The sequence below is a fragment of the Melanostigma gelatinosum genome (assembly GCF_949748355.1).
Source record: "Melanostigma gelatinosum genome assembly, chromosome: 17".
NCBI lineage: Eukaryota > Metazoa > Chordata > Actinopteri > Perciformes > Zoarcidae > Melanostigma > Melanostigma gelatinosum.
Window position 1 is genome coordinate 3,201,095 of NC_136650.1, and position 16,831 is coordinate 3,217,925.

Consider the following 16,831-nt stretch of genomic DNA (forward strand, 5'->3'; position numbering starts at 1 on the left):
GCCGAATGCCAGTGATCACCAGTTCCTGACCATTTAATGAACTGTCTGTATTTGGGGAGTTCATGGCTGAGGTTTCCTTTGTTAAAGTCTCCAAGGACAGTAACTAAAGATGTGTCCGCTCCACACACCGTATCTGTTCGGCGAGTGTCCGCTGTCCATCCTGCACGTTGCCCTGCGGCAGCATGTAAACACCGACCAGTATGAATGAAGCGAACTCCCGGGGGGAGTAAAAGAGTTTACAGTTCATGATGAAAGATTCCAGATCAGGAGAACAGTGCTGTAGAATCACTTTCACGTCGTTGCACCAGCCACTGTTGGATCTTTCGATTTGCCGCAGAGCTCCGTGTCGCGGTCCGCTCTGAACAGCTGGAAGTCAGCCAGCTGGAGCGCGGGGTCGGGTATCGATCCACAGAGCCAGGTCTCAGTGAAGCACAAAATGGAGGATGAAGTAAAGTCTCTGTCTCTCCCCACCAGCAGCTGAAGTTCGTCCAGTTTGTTGCACAGTGAGCGGACGTCGGCGAGAAATATGCCCGGCAGCGGTGTGCAAACTCCACGTGTGCGGAGACGCACAAGCGTGCCGGCACGTTTCCCTCTCCTACGGCGCTTCACTGCATGAGTTAAGGTGAGCGCATCTTTAACGAGAACGTCCAGTAATTCCACAGAAGTTAACAGAAACGTTGGAAGCAAGTCCGCTGGAGTTGTTCCCCAGATGTTTATGAGCTCATCTTTGGTGAAAGAGCTCAGGGAATCGCAGCAGAAAACAGTATTTACAACAAAAACAACAAACAATGAGCACCAACACACCGAGGCAGCCGTCTGCAGCGTCATCTTAGCTATCATTCGCTGTGTGGACTAGCTCACTCTTTATACTACGTCAGTTGGTCTGAGACTAATGGCGTCGAAGCTTCATAGACACACTAAATGAGCGCCATTGTCAGACTCTGGATGAGAGACTGCGGAAAGAGCAGATTGAATTAGGATTCACTTTTGTTGACATTGCTTGTTGAACAGATGTCTTTCTGAAAAACCTAATTAGGTGCTTAAATTAACCAATACAATTCACATCCTGCGTATAACCTCTTAATTCACTCAGTATGATGTCACTTTCTTTCTCATTTATAATGCTGTCTATTTTGATGTGTTTTTGTGCCGCTCTCACCCGTATGAAGCACTGTAACTTCTTGTCTCTGGCCAGCAGTTCCTTGTACAATTTGACAGCCTTCAAGTGGCGGCTACAGAACTCAGCGTAGGTCTTCCGCATCTCATCTGCACACTGGCCTGAGAACTGGCAGAGAACATGCACATGTTAATTTGTCTGTATACATGAGTGTAAAGTCACTGTTCAGACCTGTGCTACGAAGCAGGATTTGGACTTAGCGAGGTAACGTCAGGGTCAAGAGATAAGAGATCAACTGTATAAAATAATTGCCTATTGACCAATCAAAGCTTGGTACGTGGAAGGTTAGATTAGATTGATCTGCTGTACATGTAATCTATCATGCTCTATATGAAGCAGTTATATTATGTATGAATGAAGTTATATTATTACTTTACACATTCACATCCTTCCTGCATTAGTCATTAGTGTTACTTTCAGCCTGAATTATGTGTTTATGTCTTCTTCGTATTTCCCCCCCTATTATAGTTCTCTTGGTTTGTAAAATGCACCGCTCTTCTCACAGACTTGTCCATGTTTGTGATTGGTAATATGCTGCATCACTGCCCTTTCAGCAAATATTTTTATGATAAATAACAACTGAATAGCAATAGCACAAAAATCATGATTAAAAAAAACTAAAAAGCTAAAACAAATATAAAATATTATTATAAATATATCATCGTGGTTATATGAGCAATTAATTGCAAATAAAAACTTCAATATAACGAATAAAATAACATGAAGACAGTTCCTGTCATTAAATATCTATTACTAAGAAATAAATGATATACAGATGTTGTCTTTGTGAACATGCGTTCAACTCATGTTGGACTCATTCATTACTGTTATGACACTAGTCTCGATTGTAGTTAGACACTTCTGCCAAACTATAGAATTACACAAAACTACTTGATGTAATGACCAAATACAGTTACATTTTGGTTTCAGTTCTGTGTCACTCTGAATGGTTGTGAAAATGCATGGCAGCCACCTGCTCTAGTAGTATGTCCCCCAGCTGGTGAATGGTGAAGTTGCGGCTGGATCCAGAGTGCAGGCTGCTGTTGCGCCGCAGGAGAAGCTGTGCCAGGAAATGGGAGTGTATCCTGGTCAGCTGGTCCAGGCAGGGGAACATGGCATACACGGTGCACAGGTCCAGCTGAAGCTCCTCCAGCATGCCTTGCCGGAACACCCTATCCATGATATGCAGTGTTCGCATGTGATGCAGCTCTGTCTGGATCAGTTCTGAGAGGGACACACACACACACACACACACACACACTTCAAGGTCCTGTATCATGTAGCAGTACAGAAAGAAATGAAAGTAATTAAACGTAACATTATTGTATTATGTCTAGCTACAGTAAATACCATCTATATAGATGTAGTACTTTCATCTAGCTACTGTATATTCAGCAACACATCAAATGTCTGGGTTAAAAAAATGAAAGCAAAATCAACTGCAATTGTCACCATAGATGACATCCTGCCTCTTGATGACATTTTTGCGGTGTGCCTGCAAGTAGCTGCTATCCACAGCCATGCTCCATGAGTCAGCCTTAAAGTCCAGGCCTTCCAGTTCCAGATCCTCCAATACTGCAGTATAGTAGATGTCTCCTAAATAAGAGAAACCCATCAACATCAAAGATCACAGGCTGAAAAAATGATTTTAGAGCTCTAAACTTTCAAGGAGTGAAAAGACTTCTGTATCCTTCACTTGTTTGTAAGAAGAACCAATGTCAGCAGATCATGCTGCAAGTCCAACTGAAATTACAATCTATTATCCCCTTTTGGAATGTGACTAAGTACATGAACTCAAGTATCTTTTAAGCCCAGTATTACTTGAGTATTTTCATTTAATAATACTTCATCCCACTACATGTCTGAGGGAAATAATCAGCTTTTTTACTACATTTATTTGACACTACTACTGGTTCATTTTCAGATTAAGATTTTTTGATGCTAAAATATGTTATAAATATATCTTATAAAATATGATGCAGTGCTATGACAACTAGTAGTTTACTGTAAAGTACAAACTATAATGCTTACATGTATTCATAGGATATACCTAAAAAATAACATGCCACTGAAGAAGGCTTTCAAAGAATTCAGGACTTTTATATTTAGGTTCCTGTATATACAGCCATTTACTTTGACCTTAGTCACTTCTCACAAATTGGTCATATAACCATCTACTGACCTAAATCATTCATCACATGCAGCCGTGTACATAAAAATGATGTTCCCATACAGCGAATTGTCAATTACATTTCTAGAGAAATATATTTTCTCCCAGATTGCATTTTTTTTTTAACGTACAACAAATATGTTTATAATCATAGTGCGCGCAAGTCTGGATAGAGAGGAAATAGAGGCGGACAGGTAGAAAACAGGACTTTCACCCAGGAGACCACTGTTTGTGTCCTGTGTAACCAAAGGTTAATGTTAACTTATTGTAATTTACATTCATAACCGAAATATTGTAACAAATGAACTTATTTTTAGCTTAACCATGATGTTTTTACTAAACCCAACCACATTATTATTATTTTTTTCCGCGAATTAAGCTTTGATCAAGCAAACAGGAGCGATCTTGGCCCTATCCACTTCTATGGTTAGTAGCTAGCAGAATAGCGAACTAGCTGGCTTTGTTGATGTGTTGAGGAATGTGGCCTAGCTGTCACAGTCTCAGTTTTGGTTTAGTTTGTTTCCTGTTTTATTTTGAATTCCCCTGCCTCTTGTGTCCCTTGTTCACTTCACTTCCTGCCTTTGTATGTTTTCCCGCCTGTGTGATGTCTGCCCCGCCCCTAATTGAATCCTCCTGTGTCTAATCACCTGCACCTCCCCAGTGTATTTAAACCCTGTTTTCGCTGGTGGGAGAGGAGGACGGAAGAAGAGAGAGAACAGGGGGTGAGGGAAGTTTGAATGGGAGTCAAAAATAATAAGAGAAGCTTGGAGGGAAACAGCTCTGATGAAGGAAATAGAGTTGTTCGAAGGAAGACTGTGAGGGAGGAATTTAAAAAGATCATTAAATTCAGAAAACCGATGAGCATGTCGGTCTTAGCCCGATAGCTCTGTCTAGGGAATTGAGAAAGATCGGAGAAGTGGAAATGGCTAAAGTCTTGAGGGACGGAAGCTTATTGATAATATATAAAACGGAAGAACAGAAAAACAATGCTATGGATATAGAAAGTATCTGTAAGAAAATGATAAGTGAAAAAAGATCTGTGGGTGAGAATCGAGTGACACAAGGAGTGATAACAGGTATTCCTTAGACGAGGACCTCAAAAAACTGAGTATTTATGGAGGAGAAGTGAGCAGAATGAAGAGGTTGCTAAAAACAGTTAATGGCGAAAGGGTTGATATCTGTTCTTATAATTCCTTAAAAAGAAATCATATGTGTTCAGGAAGAGCATTAGACTTTGTCATTGAAGAAGAAGAAACATTCCTTTATTAGTCCCACAGTGGGGTAATTATTCACTGCATTTGACCCATCCCTGTATATATAGGGAGCAGTGGGCTGCCAATGACAGGCGGCCGGGGAGCAGTTAGGGGTTCCGTGTCTTGCTCAGGGACACTTCGACACAGGACACGGTGCAGCCGAGGATCGAACTGGTGACCTTTCGGTTGGCGGACAACCCTCTCTACCCAGTAAGCCACGGTCGTTAAAGGATATGATAGTATTCGCAGAGATAGAGTGGGGGAAATGGAGGAGGGTGTATAATATTTGTAAAACAAGGAATACAGTTTAATGTTTTGGAGAAAGGAACAGAGCTGGAATATGTGATTGAAGTTTAGACAAGAGAAGGAACTATTGGAATTGCAAACTATTACAACCCATGTAAGAGACTTTCAATCAATTTACTTGATGAATTTGCTGTACAGTTAGAAGGGAAAGTGATATGTTGTGGAGTTTAATGCTCATAGCTCATTATGGGGTAATAGTAATGATGACAATGGAATGATAGAATAATTAATGAAGATAAAAAACCTACTGTGCTTAAATAATGGAACTGGAACAAGATTTAACATAAGAACAGGGACAGAGTCAGCAATAGACCTTACTTTAGTATCTGATTCATGAGCAGGAGTTAGCTCCTGGGAGGAAATAAGAGGCACAACTGTAGGAAGTGACCATTATGCAATCATTTTTATTCTAACATTATATTATTACTACATACTCAAAGTACTTTATCTCGATTTTCATCACCTAGGTAACCTAATTCTGCCAAATCACCTCATTCATCACCACCTAATGTCCTAATGTACATTTTAATCCCAATGTCAGTTTTACCTCCTGTTGCACTTACTATTACTGCCTCACTTACCTCACCTCCATCTTACTCAATTTACTTTTTTCAAACATTTACTAAATCATTGTACAGATAATAATTAAAACGTCTATTCTGCAGCTGCACTATACACCTTACCAACTAGCCACCCCACATCTCCCCCCAATTTCCCAGCCATTTTACTATAATGTATAGGTTGAATGTAGTGATACCGTCATCATTGAGAGACTCCACTGACATAGCTCTGGTCCTGAAGCTGAGGGAGTCTGTAGACTGGGAAAGGATCCTGCGCAGCCCGAGGGGAGAGTCGTCATTCAAGGTCCTACAATATATACACACACACACACACGTACATGTTTGACTGACTGGTGGTATATTTTGATACTGAAGTTTGCAGAAAGTATTTGAGACCGCACATGTGACAAGAAGTTCTCTCTGATCCTGAAAGAGTGGAAAGGGTGCCAAGGTTTCAGTACATCGCAAGTGAATAGGTCTTTTTAACAGAAGACATTTTGACTTGTCACACTGGGAAAAGTACAGCATTCAAATGAATGATGACTCAATTCTATTTAGCTGCTTTGATTTCAGGTCCCTGGTATTTTGCATGCTTGTTCACTGTCACTTCCATTGGAACACTTGAATTGAACATGAACCATGTTAGTGTTATCAGTATAACCTGTGCTTTTCCTGACGAGTCCAAATGTCTGCTGTGAGTAAGGCCAATTGGAACATGCCAAAATCCAAGATGGCGACAGCCAACTGAACTTAAGGCTTCAAAACCGCAGTCCACAAACCAATGGGTGACTTCACGACATCCACATCTTATTTACAGTCTATGGCTGAAACAAAGTCTAGTGTCACTAATTGGGTTTAAGAATTATCTTGTAATTAATTTCCCTACATTTAAAAGTCTGTCACCTGTACAATACAAACATGTAATTGTTCAACAAAGTGCACTGCTCAAATGCCTTTATATTGGAACATTGCTATGGGGGCTGACCACAAGAATGTGTAGGAATCATGAATACACAGATATGAATATCCAGCTTACTTGTTTCATGCAAACATAATATAATCCAAACCACGATAAGCCTCACAGATATAATGATGAACAATGATCTACTGTAAATCCTACAATGAAACTGAAGATGTACCGAGCCCATTCACAGGATCAAGATCCAATATTATTGCACTTGTGCTACAGTGGGGCGAGGCTGGACCATATCATTGGGTAGCTGCCTGTGCCTTAGTGTCTCCCTTACATTATGTTGTAGCTGGTGACCAATGAAAGTGAGGCTCACCCTGCAATGTTGTTGGTGGAGACACTCTTGGATAGGCTGGAGCGTCCACGGCGGGATCCCAACAGGGACTGTCGGAAGCTGTCTGAAGGGTAGATGGCTGAACTTGGACGCTCGCGCATTCCTGGAGCTGTGAAGTAAAAACAGTTGCAGGTCGGGAGAACAACACAAGGGAGAGTGACAAGCAAACTGGAGTAGGGCAGAAGGAGGATAAAAAATAGGAATGGCTGAATGAGAACTATTTCAGGTCGGTGAAGGAGACTGAATATATGTGTGTATAAGAAAAGCTCTCACTTTTTGTGCGCAGCGTGACATTCTGTACAGCTGAGTTATTCCGCATTAGGGCCATCTTCTGCTGCTGTATTAACAAAGGACACAAATCTGTATGTTACATGTACAATAACATTCCATATAAAGTATGTATAAATATGTTTGTGTGTCTCACTACATTGCATCAACATTGTCAGATAAATATTTAGCCATTGCATTGAAAATCATTTCGACACTAAGCTACAGTTTCCGTTTTCAAATACAAGAAACTCTGACAACACCAGCACTACTCTCTCCAACTCTCAATCACATTTCGTCAATTTGTTTAGGATCCACAATTAACTGGAGGAAATGTTATGAACAGACCTGCTGGCCTGTCCCCCTTCAGTGGTCTTACAAACAATCTATCAGCTTTATCTCCTAATTCAAACTGTACCTGATTTAATGTACGCATGAGGTTTCCGAACTGAGAATGTGATAGTTCTCAGATTTCAACATTTAAGCCTGGCAGTCTTAGCCGCTGACTGGTGTAAAACAATGTGTGCCAGCATTTCAACCTTCAATGGTTCCCATGACATTGAGTCCAAAAACGCATCACGTCATAAGTGTAAAGACGGTCGGCATATGTATGCATATGTGTTTTTGTGTTGTCTATGAGTGACAACTTGCTGTTCATATAATTCTACTCTTGTGGTTTATACTCTCTTTGATATACTGTGAAAGGTTTCTATGTTGTATATTTACATGCATCTATGCCCCTCTAATGTTTTTAAGCTGCAGCTCTGGAGGGGTTTCTTCTTTGAGTCCCATAACCTTCTTTTTTTGCTTCACCTTTTGGTTTGAGTTGGCTCATAGTGCATCGTTTTTGATTGATGGCCAAAGATTTTGCCTTGTTTCTTTCACAATTGATCAGACAGCCCAAAATAGTAAAGGGGCTTTGGAAGAAAAATGTCATGACTTTATAAATATGTGTGTAAATAATAGAAGAGAGAAGAAACCCTAATCAATAAATAGAGTTCTGATGATTTGTGGTGTAGCTTGTCTTACCCTCTGTTTCATTTTGGCGCAGTTTGGCAAAGTGTCTCGACAGCGGTTGTGGATAGTAACATTGCATGCTGGAAAAAATAGAGACATTAAGAGGACAAACATCTTATACCTCCTCTCTCGTAAACATATTTTCTTCCACATTACGGTCGCAGTTTGATAAAGTAAAGTTGTAAATTAAACTAAACAACGCTACAAAACTACCTGGTTAGGTTCAATAAAAGACCTCAGGGTTTGTTTTAAAATGACTGCAAAATAGAAACAAAACCAAACAAAAATGCTTAGTTATGTTCATGCAACCAAACTACTTGGTTCAAACAGGACACACCCAGCATCTCTTGAGTAAAAGTCCTTTGTTTTTTTTACCCATCCACCAGCCCAACCTCCTCCCTATGCAGATTCCCGCAGATCAACGCAGTTTTGTGATTTGGGAATGTAAGTCATAGATACCTTCACAGTCTTACTAAGGTAAGAAGTGACTGAACTTGTATTGTAGGTTCACCCACCTCTCACTGTATATGTGCACACTGTATATGTGCACTAACTATATACTTACTAGGGCAGCTGAGCGCCTCCTTGGCTGTAATACTCTTGCTGCATGCTGAACAGAGTGTGGTTCCTGACACTGTCAATGACACGAAGAGGTGACCATTGCTGTAACGTGCCTCCCTCTCCCTTGCCGCCTTCTCTCGCTCCCTCATGCGCTCTCTCTCTTTATTCTGAAAAAGAAACAGAGACTCAATGTGAAAAAGACTTCCTGTATATTTGTTAAGAGCCCTCTAACCTCTGTCAGCATCAAGTTTTTACATTTGTCTGGACTGATGGATGGAGAAAAGAGGAGGTTGTTATAAAAACAGCATTAATGCTACACTGTGGCTCTGTCACACTACCCTGGGGTCAGGGCAAATTACAGCCACAGTTGTAACATTATGAGCAACTGAGCTTTGTTGACGTTCACTGGAGGGCTGTTACGCATAGTTACAGGTACAGAGATATTAAGTCACAGGTGAGCATGTCAAGCACACAGACAAGAGCTGAAAGGTCAGAAACAGAAGCTGTCTGCACACTCAAAATTCACCAATGTCAGCCTTGCTGCCCGCCTTGAAGCTATCCTTATTAAACATGATATAAGGACTTTTGGGAAAATTGTAGTTCTGCTTTTCATTCCTGTTCAGTAAACTGTTGGTTATCAAATTAGGTACACTTTGTTTTACTGTGCTTCAGAGCAGTGGCTCCCAACCTGGGGTCCGGGCCCCGCTCAGGGGGTTCACAAAGTTATTAATAAGATCTGTTCTGTATGAACCCCAGGGCTCCCTACAATGAAGTCAGGGGTTACACATACACATTTTCCTGTCTTTATTTGTTTTGTCTGTTTGTGCCTCTCCGACAAGAAGAAGCTCTAATGGTGATTACATGAACATTGTAAAAGCAGAAGTCAGAGTGGACAAATAACAGAAAACATTTCCACATCCTGGCTTTGAATGGCCTCCAAATTTTGATGGAACAAGAACATGGAGCAAAAACTAAAACATTTAGCACCTCTACTTCACCAAATCCAACAACATCCATTGAGGGCCCTTTCACACCTATCTTGTTTGGTTTGGGCTTACTGACTTTTCAGTAAGTGCTCAACAAAAAATTTGTGAAACCTCCCCGGGACCATGATCCAAAGCTAACAGTGGAACCTTGGTCCCAAGAAAATAGGCGGTCTCCGTCCAGATACAACTAAACCATGGATCTTTTATTTTCCCGTGTGAAAGCATTGTTTGGATGGGCTTCTACTTAAAAGGTCTCAGGTTCACACTTGACGAAGCACGCAAAACCGAGCTAAACTGACACTAGATCCTATCCTCCCGGAACGGCATCTTTTTCTTCCACTACGAACACATCACCAAGCGGGAAGATATCCAGCTTTTCACAGACGCAGCACCCTCCATCAGCTTCGGCGGCCTCTACAGCGACAATTGGTTCATGGCCGCTTGAATTCTCATCCCTCACGCCTTCTTCCACGATCTACGAAATGTATCCCATAGTCATAGCAGCTATTCTTTTGGGGCATGAATGGTCTAAAAAAGACCATTGCCATCTACTCCGAAAATAGTGCAAATGGCAATGTCAAACACTCATCGTACATCACTGGACAGAACCACTTCGAAGCTTTCGCGCCTCATATAGCCTTCCATTCCCGTCACTCGACATCCTTACCCTCACAAACCTCAGTCATTCATCCATTTCCCTCCTTAAGGTCAAGCCGTCCACCATACAGGTTTACATAAGCGGAAGCTACTTCTACACAAAACTGTCCTCAGGGGCTCCGTGAGCCTCTACCCACTCGAACGTTGTCGTGCTACTCGAAGGTTTCCGTAAAGCTTCGCGGATTAAAGTCCACGTTCTTGCCTGCTTCTTTCGCTGCTCCAAGTTCACCGCCTCGAACTCCAACCACCATCCGTCGCGACACGCCACTGCATCAGACATCACATCCATCCTCCCGACACAGTCGTCTATCACCTCAAATGCCGCAAGACCAACCAATACGGTCCACCTCAACCCATCTATCTTTTCCGACTAGACTCAAACCCAAGTCCGTACTTGCATCCATCTGCGACTACTTAAGCTCCTCCAGCCGAACTCCCCCTCAAGATCCCCTGTTCGTCACAGGCTAAGGGGCTGCACGGTCTCAGGTTCACCACCACTTTCGCCATATCTCAGCCCGATCCGGAATAGCCCCCGAGTTTAATCGGCGCCGCTTTAAGTCAAGGAATTTCCAACCACATCCTCAAGATACTTGGTCGTTGGTCTTCTCTGCGTATCTCCTCATACATTCGTTCCAACCTGAATGACACCAGAAACGCCCATCGGCATCTGTCTTTATGAAGCTATCTTCGGGGACTCTGCACCACCAGAGCTTCCGAAGAGATGGCCCCCACCCTACAGTCTCCATTCCCCCCGTTCCCGCCAGCCGCCGGACATCAACGGTCCCCCATTGATCGCCTAACCTCCTTTCTACAACCCTCCTCGTTTCTTCTTCCTTACATCCCTTCATTTCTTCATCACTACCCTACATTCCTCTACCTCGATCCTACATCCCTTCATCCCTACCCTACATCGACTCCTACCCCTACCCTACATCCCTCTACATCGACTCCTACCCCTATCCTACATCCCTCTACCCCTACATCCATTCATCCCTCGACCCCGTCCGCTTCTTAAATCTAACAATCATTCCATTATGCAATAAACCTCTCGAAAGTCATACTGTCATTGGTGTGGTCCTTGTTCGTGAATATGTATTAGAGCCCTGTGGTCCCCAGTCAAATCCACCCATTTGCAGCCTATGCATTTTAAATAGATATAATAGAACAGGCTCAGATACAGACACACTGTTTCCATTTTACACAATATGAAGTTTAACTAAATTTCCTAAAATAATGATAATCTGTTTTGTTTTTTTCTTCAGATGACATTTATTACATAACTAATAATGTTTTGAGAATAAATCAATTAACATCTTGCTTGTTTCTTACACTTCTTTTTTCTTGCAGTAGTTATAGTAGTTTATTCTGTTCATTCAGTAGGTATTTCCTCGTATGTTAAATGTGTTGGATGAGGGCTAAACGGTGGAAGTGCCAGAGAATTATTTGTGAATGTTGACAAAACTTTTTCAACTTCGGTGTATTCATGAGCTTTAAGTTGTAATCTGGAAATAACATGACTTTAAAGAAGATGTGTTGGATTGTACTGCTTAAACACAGAACTTTTTTTCAGTTTCTCCAAAACTACATGATTGCAGCACAAATGCCCTATCTTGCACTGTCAATGAATGTGAAACAGACAATCCAAGCCGAAAATAAAACCTTCTTTGTAGAGGTAACTAACTGTATGTTGACCAATCTTTACAATGTGTTTTCTCGTTGAAATGCGATTGTGACTGTGTGTTGTATGTGGGTTTTGGCAGACAGCTGCTCTCCCCTCTTCCTGCCATACCAGCACTGAATCTTTTAGCGGTATGGCATACCGGACGGTTCTGGTTTACTTTCACCTCTCCTCAGTCTGCTCAGTTCGGAAATGTTATTTTGTTGGGAAGCTAAAGCTAGCTCTTCTACGTCTCTTTTTTGGACCAGAATCCATGAACAACTGTAATTAGTACCCAGTATTAGTATCTTCTCTGGAAGAAACCAGACTCCAACTCTGGAGGGAAAAGCTTGAGAATGACCCTCTTCCAACTGTCATGGAAATACCGCCCACTGAAAACCTTCCCCCTGGCCCAGAAGCACCATGGGCTCAATGGAAAACACTAAACCGCCTCAGAACAAGAATGGGACGATCAAAAGCTGCTCTGGTCAGATGGGGCTACAAGGCTGGCCCAACCACAGGATAATGCTTAACAGCATTCCAACAATTACAATTATACATTAGAGGTATATTTAGCCTTGGCTAAGTACATAAATTAAATCAATGTAGTTCTAAAATTCATTGCACTGACAAAGCCTAAAACTCAGAAAATTTATAATCCCGACCTCCCTCCATAACTGGCCCATTATAAAGGGAAAAAGGTACTTCTTTTGAAGTATTTTCATGGATACAGCATAGAACAATAAATAACTGTACAATTAATTGAAATAGGGTCCTTAACTGTCTGCAGCCAGTTGATGTAAACCTTCCAATTTTGTTGACATTTTGAACTGATTGTATTATTTTTCGAGGTGATATCATTTTAGGAGCTTGTTTTACAACAATACGTATATAGGCTATTATTATTATTAATAATAATATTATTTTCATAATCATCATCATTCATATTAGTATTATTATTTATTTCACCATCATACATATTTAATCATATAGGTTGGCATCTAATGAGAGCTCTGAGCCTGCATTTCTTGAGCCAGTGATGGGATGTTAGGTGTGATTTTGGTAACAGCCAAACATAAGTCATTGTTAGGGAATTGCTGAGAAGAGTGACAGTGAGTGTAGTGAATGGCAAGATGAATCTAGTACATAGACTGCATATATGATGTGGATGTAGTCACTGTGATGTCATCCATTGGTTTGTGGACTAGTTTTGAAGCCTTTGATTTCAGCATTTTGGCCATTGCCATCTTGGCTTTTTGCAACTAAAGTGAAACAAGATGTTGGAGCTAAGTGCAACCTAACGCTGAATAAAACATTTAGACAACCAAAAATGTTGCAATTATTCACAAGCCAAACCTGCATGTATCCAAATTCAGCATATAATCTCTTTTAGAGAGAACTTGATTGGATATCCATGAGCTCATCCTCAGCTTGGAGGTACTTCCCTTCCTCCTTCACCTGTTTAGTCTTTCTGTACTCCCAAGTCAACCACAGGATGTACTGTATGTCTTCTCCTGGTATGACATGTTAATGATGAACTCATCTGTCATTTCAGTAGTTTATGAATATGAAGGGTTGAGAACTTCCTTATCTCATTAGAAAGTTCAAGGAAACACACTGTGACAGCCAGCATACCTTGGTATCTGTCTGGGGGTCTAGTGTGCCTTGGTCTCGAGCAGCTACCCAAAGATTTGTTTGTTGACTGGGCGAGCTTTTCTATTACCACAGTCTGTAAGGTTTCATTCAGTTTATGAGAGAGATGCTTGTATCCTGCAGTGAAACACTGCAGTAGGGCACCTTCTACTTCAAATGGCTATTGAAGCCCTAATTTTTCCCTATCAATAAGGCATCCATCTGTGCAGCAACTACATTGGTGTGGGAAGATTATACTTGGCAAATAATGTATCAACTACTTAGAAAATACCATATCTTTGCATGGTAATTATGAGATTGGCAGACATGAGAATGTCTTGTTTGAGCTCAATGTACTGTGCATACTGTACATATTGTAGGAGTATTGCCTCCCCTGCCGCAGTGGTAGTTTCATCCAACTGGATGGTTTTGTCTCTCTGTGTTGTTGGGTACAGTCTTACATTTGTCAGCCATCTGAGGTCCACACAGTGGCAGCTGGTCAATAGAGGGCCATGGGGCCTGGCCCCACCATGAGCCACACAACAAAACAAAACAAAGAAATGAATTATAATAATCATAATATATGCTTTTCCTGCTCGTCCTCTCCGCCTGTGTGCTCGTCTGCTCGTCCTCTCTGCCTGTGTGCACGACACTCTGAGAACACGTAGCTTGGGGGGCCGGATCGTTTTGGCCCAAAAGAGGCGGGTCTATAAAGCAGTTTAGCCAATTGCTAATTAAAGATATAAATGAGTGACATACAATTTAGCCAATCAGCACCCTCAAATAGATTCAGAGTGGGGCCAGAACGATCTGGCCCCCCTCGCTGCGCGTTCTCGTCAGGAGAAGTCTCTACAGGCGAGCACTCCTCCTCCAAGACCCGTTTGAGAGGAGAACTTTGGCGGAGATTCTGCAGCCAAAGAGCTGATATCAGATCAGCCTGACCTCACAATCAGACAGCATACTAGCGGGAAAGGGAAGCAGTACATGCGAAGCTTCTGTACTAGCTGTACACCAGACAGGTTTGGCTAGCTGGATGACGTCATGCTAATCATTTATTTAGCTTTTTAAAACAACGGGGACAGATCGAGCACGGACAGCTACGGGAGTGAGGGATGAGGAGGTAAGGAAACATGAGAACACCAGGGTAGGGAGTGAGGGATGAGGAGGTAAGGAAACATGAGAACACCAGGGTAGGGAGTGAGGGATGAGGAGGTAAGGAAACATGAGAACACCAGGGTAGGGAGTGAGGGATGAGGAGGTAAGGAAACATGAGAACACCAGGGTAGGGAGTGAGGGATGAAGAGGTAAGGAAACATGAGAACACCAGGACACACATGAGAACTCTGTCAAGCTACATATTATGCAAAGTGAACATCTTTTATTCTACATAGCTGTCCTCAGTCTCATCTGCTTAACTTGGTCATGGAGGCATCAACATGTAATAGAGATGTTAAATTAACAGTGAAAACTCATCATAGCTTAATTTAACATCAGTATTCATAATTACATTTCATGTTTACTTCTCCTGATCTTTACCTCCTATAACAAGGTCCATAGGGGCATCTCAATAAATAAACATGTTATATTATATTATATAAGTGTTATTTACTGATTGTTTTGTTGGAATAAATGTTAAACATTTAACTGCCAAGTAATAATGCGTGTTTGATCCTTACATTTGTTTGCATTAAATCATACTGGGATGTTTCCTGAAATTGATAGGACGGCCCTACCTAGAACATTTTCCACCAGCCGCCACTGGGTCCACTCCTTCCATTTCATTGCAAGCCTGTTTGGTCATCGTTTCCCAGATGTGTGGCTTTCTGGCTTGCATAATAAGGAAAGAGCACTGAAATGATGCAACAGTTGCCAACTTCTGGTTACTTCCAGTCCTTGCAAAACGGTTTCTTGTGACCTGGGGCCTGATTGCCATCACAAGTTCCTGTTTTTGTAGGAAACCTACCATCTCAGGGTGTTAGTATTCTGGTGTTTCATAAAGCCAAGATTGATATAGCTGTCCTGGTAAATCTGCTTGCTCTTTTTGACACCTTCTCCCTGACGCTTAGCCATTGCTGCTTTGGCTCTTTAGTTTTAACCACATACTTTTGTAATGCAGGACTAAGCTATGTAGCTTAGTCCTGCTTGCTACATTATGCTTGCTACATTAAACAGAATGAAAGCTCAGTGAATATGGCTGTAATATCTACAACGTACCCCCTTTCTCACAAGAAGTTCATATCTATATATTTTTTTCGAAATGGACAAAGATATAAACTTACAAAAAATAACATTTGTCCTTTTCTTCGCTGAATTAATTTTTTTCTTTCGCCCCTTCTATTCAACAGGTCCTTGCGACCCCCTGTGAAGCTTTTATAGCAATAGTTTGTTGATATTATCTACTATGTATATCCATCTTAAAGCAGAAGCTCAATACAGTCTTGGACCTACAGGCAGGGCTCATTAGGAATAGTTAAGCAGTGGATTTTGTCTTTTTATTTATTTATTAAGCTCAGACAACAAATTATATCATCGTCCAACATTAATTTCAGCTACAGTTCATTTGTTTATTTTCAGAATACACGTATTAGTAGCGAGAGAGAGAGAAGGACCGGGTGCAGCAGGTGGAGGGTGGAGATGGTGTGCAGCTAGTGGCTGTAAATTGGGGGACCTTGGTAAATCAAGCACATCACATGATCAGTTTTTTTGTTTTTTCGTGTGTGTGACGATCTCTAATGCACAGCTTTCAAATGTGAATGCACATATGTGCTTTTAAAACTAGTGCCACAGTAAATCCAGCACTGACTACTTTTTTATATATTTATTTATACACATTTTTGAGGCCTGCAACATTTTCAAAGAAAGCAGTAATATTACAACACACACCCACGGCCATTTCTATGGCAACAGTTGCTATCGTCAAATATCCAGTGAGAAAGCACACTGTGTACAAGCAAACATACATACACACCACCACCTACATTCACAAATACATAGAGACTTATCCTGTATATCTAGAGAAGAAATGCAGTGATATCAGGGCCTGTGGCCTGAGAGGCCTGTGCTCCTGTCGTAGAGAGCAGGCCCTGTGTCAAATTGAGGAAATGTATTATGACTGAGTGCAAAAACAGGCAATGACACTGATGTAGACAGAAGGGGGAAGTGACAAAGACAGGAAAATAGAAAATCTACAAAGTACCATTTAGTAGTAATCTCTAATTATCTGTCCTATTTTAACACTGTGTGGTTGGCGGGTCCTAAAGTGAATCTGATGGTAATGTCTTTAA

General features: G+C 41.5%; 1 protein-coding gene across 1 annotated transcript in view; it reads right to left on the bottom strand.

Moving 5' to 3' along the window:
• arhgef2a (Rho guanine nucleotide exchange factor (GEF) 2a) overlaps positions 1–16,831 on the bottom strand; it is a gene marked incomplete at its 5' end in the record, with an annotated part of 57,713 nt that overhangs the window by 40,784 nt on the left and 98 nt on the right. The window contains 8 exons of the mRNA XM_079288083.1: positions 1,160–1,285; positions 2,151–2,401; positions 2,630–2,773; positions 5,664–5,773; positions 6,753–6,879; positions 7,044–7,107; positions 8,067–8,134; positions 8,620–8,782. Of these exons, the coding sequence (XP_079144209.1) occupies positions 1,160–1,285; positions 2,151–2,401; positions 2,630–2,773; positions 5,664–5,773; positions 6,753–6,879; positions 7,044–7,107; positions 8,067–8,134; positions 8,620–8,782 (1,053 nt within the window). The remainder of the gene's footprint in view (positions 1–1,159; positions 1,286–2,150; positions 2,402–2,629; positions 2,774–5,663; positions 5,774–6,752; positions 6,880–7,043; positions 7,108–8,066; positions 8,135–8,619; positions 8,783–16,831) is intronic.